The sequence below is a fragment of the Atta cephalotes genome (assembly GCF_000143395.1).
Source record: "Atta cephalotes unplaced genomic scaffold scaffold00014, whole genome shotgun sequence".
Lineage (NCBI taxonomy): Eukaryota > Metazoa > Arthropoda > Insecta > Hymenoptera > Formicidae > Atta > Atta cephalotes.
This window is the reverse complement of record NW_012130078.1, coordinates 988,636-991,579: the sequence shown is the minus strand read 5'-3', so window position 1 is coordinate 991,579 and position 2,944 is coordinate 988,636. Positions and strand designations below refer to the sequence as shown.

The following is a 2,944-nucleotide window of genomic DNA, read 5'->3' as shown; positions in this document are numbered from 1 at the left end:
AGAAAGTAGTGGCCAGCGATGGACAATACTTTGAATCATAAATATATAACCAGTTTTTTACAATAAAGCCTCGAATTTCGGAAAAAAACGGCGGAAGCAAAGTTGTACACCTAATATAAATTAAATACTAATTCAAATGCAAGTTAAAATTAACTAATTGTAATTGTTCAAGTTAAAAGCTAATTCAAATTTAAGTTAAAGTCGGTTAAATATATCTGTGTATGCTAAAAGATCATTAACTTTTTAGATGAAACGACGACGATTATCACTACTACTAGAAGTCCGGTGTACAGTAAATATGTTTGCGGCGTGAAGGGGACCTCACGCGGTCCAATCCAGGCACGAAATTCCGAAAGAATCGCGCGCGTTGTAGGCGGTGAAGATGCAGATGCTAACGAATGGTGTTGGCAAGTCGCGTTGATAAATTCTCTCAATCAATATCTGTGTGGAGGCGCGCTGATAGGAACACAATGGGTTCTTACTGCGGCGCATTGTGTCACAAAGTAAGTAAATGTCACTTGTCTTCTGCATATGTGTGGAACGAATCTGAAAACTGGAAAAATAGAAAAAAGCACTCGTTTCCAGTATCGTAAGGACCGGCGACGCAATCTATGTAAGAGTGGGTGATCATGATCTCACTCGTAAATACGGAAGCCCCGGTGCTCAAACCTTGCGTGTCGCAACGACATACATCCATCATAATCATAATAGCCAGACGCTCGATAATGATATCGCTTTATTAAAGCTTCATGGTCAAGCAGAACTGAAAGATGGAGTTTGTCTAGTTTGTTTGCCCGCGCGGGGTGTTAGTCACACAGCTGGTAAAAGATGTACAGTTACTGGTTATGGATACATGGGAGAAGGTAAATTCTTCATATATCATTTGATATTGTGTATTTCTTTCTTTAAAGAATAAACATCGTAGTGTGTAAATTATTATTGCTTACGCAACATGTGACAATATTTTACAGCCGGTCCTATACCTCTTCGAGTACGTGAAGCGGAAATACCGATCGTCAGTGATGCTGAATGCATAAGAAAAGTGAACGCCGTGACCGAGAAGATCTTTATTTTACCAGCAAGTAGTTTCTGTGCCGGTGGCGAACAGGGAAATGACGCGTGTCAGGTATCATTTTTCTGTGATATTGAAGAAAATATGAATGTGTGAAATTAGTTCCCCTTTTTTTAAAAATTACAATTTTGACAATTGTTCCAGATTGTTTTCAATTTGTTCTACATTATTTCAAGGCAATATTATCTTATTGCGAACGATTCTCCAATATATAATAAAACGAAAAAAAAATTCTTTTTGGTAGGCCTCCTACCGTTTTAAAAGTTAAACAATTCATTATCGCTATAGATTGTTTTAGTTTTTCCAAACATTGTTCCAAAAGAACAATTCCGTATGAAATCGCAGAATAAAAAGAAACATTTTTCGACAAACGGACTCTCAGACAAAAAGTACCATCTCTTTCTTGTTCAAATGCAGAATTTTATATTTTTAGTTGTTCTAGCCCTACGAAATACAGTTCTACAGTATGAATTTCGTTGAAAGATTCATAATGCAAAATTATGTTTCGTGTAGGTCTAAAACTATTAAGAACAAAAAGTTCTCCATTGGAACACAATATAGAACTAAAATTACTCAGAACAAAAGTTCTCAATTGGAACATGAAAGAAAACATACATTTACTCTTGATGATACCTGCAAAAAAATATTGAGTTGTCCGGAAAGTTCGTGCCGATGTTGAAGGAAAATTAAAACGCAGAAGATTTAAATTTTAGTATACATTTATTAAATTATATAGGTTAGGCATGAACTTTCCGGACAACCCAATACATTTTTTTCGATTTTTGAAAAAATCGATAGCGATACAAGATTTATACTGCAGAACTTGTTTCATAAGATTAGAACATCTCAGAACAAAAATTTTCCATTGGAATACGAAAAGAGTATGTTTCCTCTTGCTAAGAAATACATTTTTTTTCGATTTTTGGAAGAACCGATAGCGAGATTCATACTGCAGAACTATGTGTAATAGAATTAAGACAACTAAAAATATAAAATTCTTCATTGGAACAAGAAGGAGATAGAATGTTTACTTTTGGTCCAAGAGTCCGTTTATTGCAAAATGCTTTTTTTTTCATTTTCTATAATTTCCGTTCGATTTAAAATTGTCCTTTTGAAATAATATTTGGAATAACTAGAATAACCTATAGCAGAAATTATTTGATTTTTAAAAAAAGAGGGCGTAGCAAAAAAAATCGGTTTTTTTTGTTTTATTGGAGAATCATTCGGAATAAGATCGCTTTGGAACAATGTAGAACAAATTGAGATCAATCTGGAAAATTATCAAAGTTATAATTTTCGAAAAAAAGGAGAGCTAACTTTACACACTTGGAAAATATTATCTCTATATTTAATGTCATGTCAGAATATAATTGTCATAACACATTGTATAAAATTTTTCATTGCAAATGTTTCAATCAAACGTGAAACTAATTAATTATGTTTTTTAATGTTCAGGGCGACGGTGGAGGTCCTCTGGTATGTCAAGATGACGGTTTTTATGAGCTGGCCGGATTAGTGTCTTGGGGATTCGGTTGCGGTCGTCAAAATGTACCGGGTGTATACGTAAAAGTCTCCTCGTACATCGGGTGGATAAATCAGATCATATCGGTGAATAACCTCTAGCTCTTGTCTCTTCAATATACGATGATCGAATATATCTAAGCACATACTTTTATTTATTGATAGAACATTATAATGCTTTCACGCGCTTGATGATACATAGTGCATTATGTTACATATATGATAAAGATCTAAGAGGCAAAAAGAACATAGACACACAGAGATAAGCTCGGTATTAGCTATGAATTTAACTATATGTATTGGCATTATCAGGCAGGTGAAAGTAATATTGACAATAAGAATTTTACTATT

The 2,944-nt window shown here is 34.1% G+C and overlaps 1 protein-coding gene across 1 annotated transcript in view; it reads left to right on the top strand.

The window, feature by feature from the left end:
• LOC105617847 (trypsin-1) overlaps positions 1 to 2,695 on the top strand; it is a 15,308-nt gene extending 12,613 nt beyond the window's left edge. The window contains exons 3-6 of the mRNA XM_012199397.1: positions 248 to 503; positions 586 to 863; positions 972 to 1,126; positions 2,528 to 2,695. Coding sequence (XP_012054787.1) covers positions 248 to 503; positions 586 to 863; positions 972 to 1,126; positions 2,528 to 2,695 — 857 coding nt within the window. The remainder of the gene's footprint in view (positions 1 to 247; positions 504 to 585; positions 864 to 971; positions 1,127 to 2,527) is intronic.
• The last annotated feature ends 249 nt before the right edge of the window (positions 2,696 to 2,944 follow it).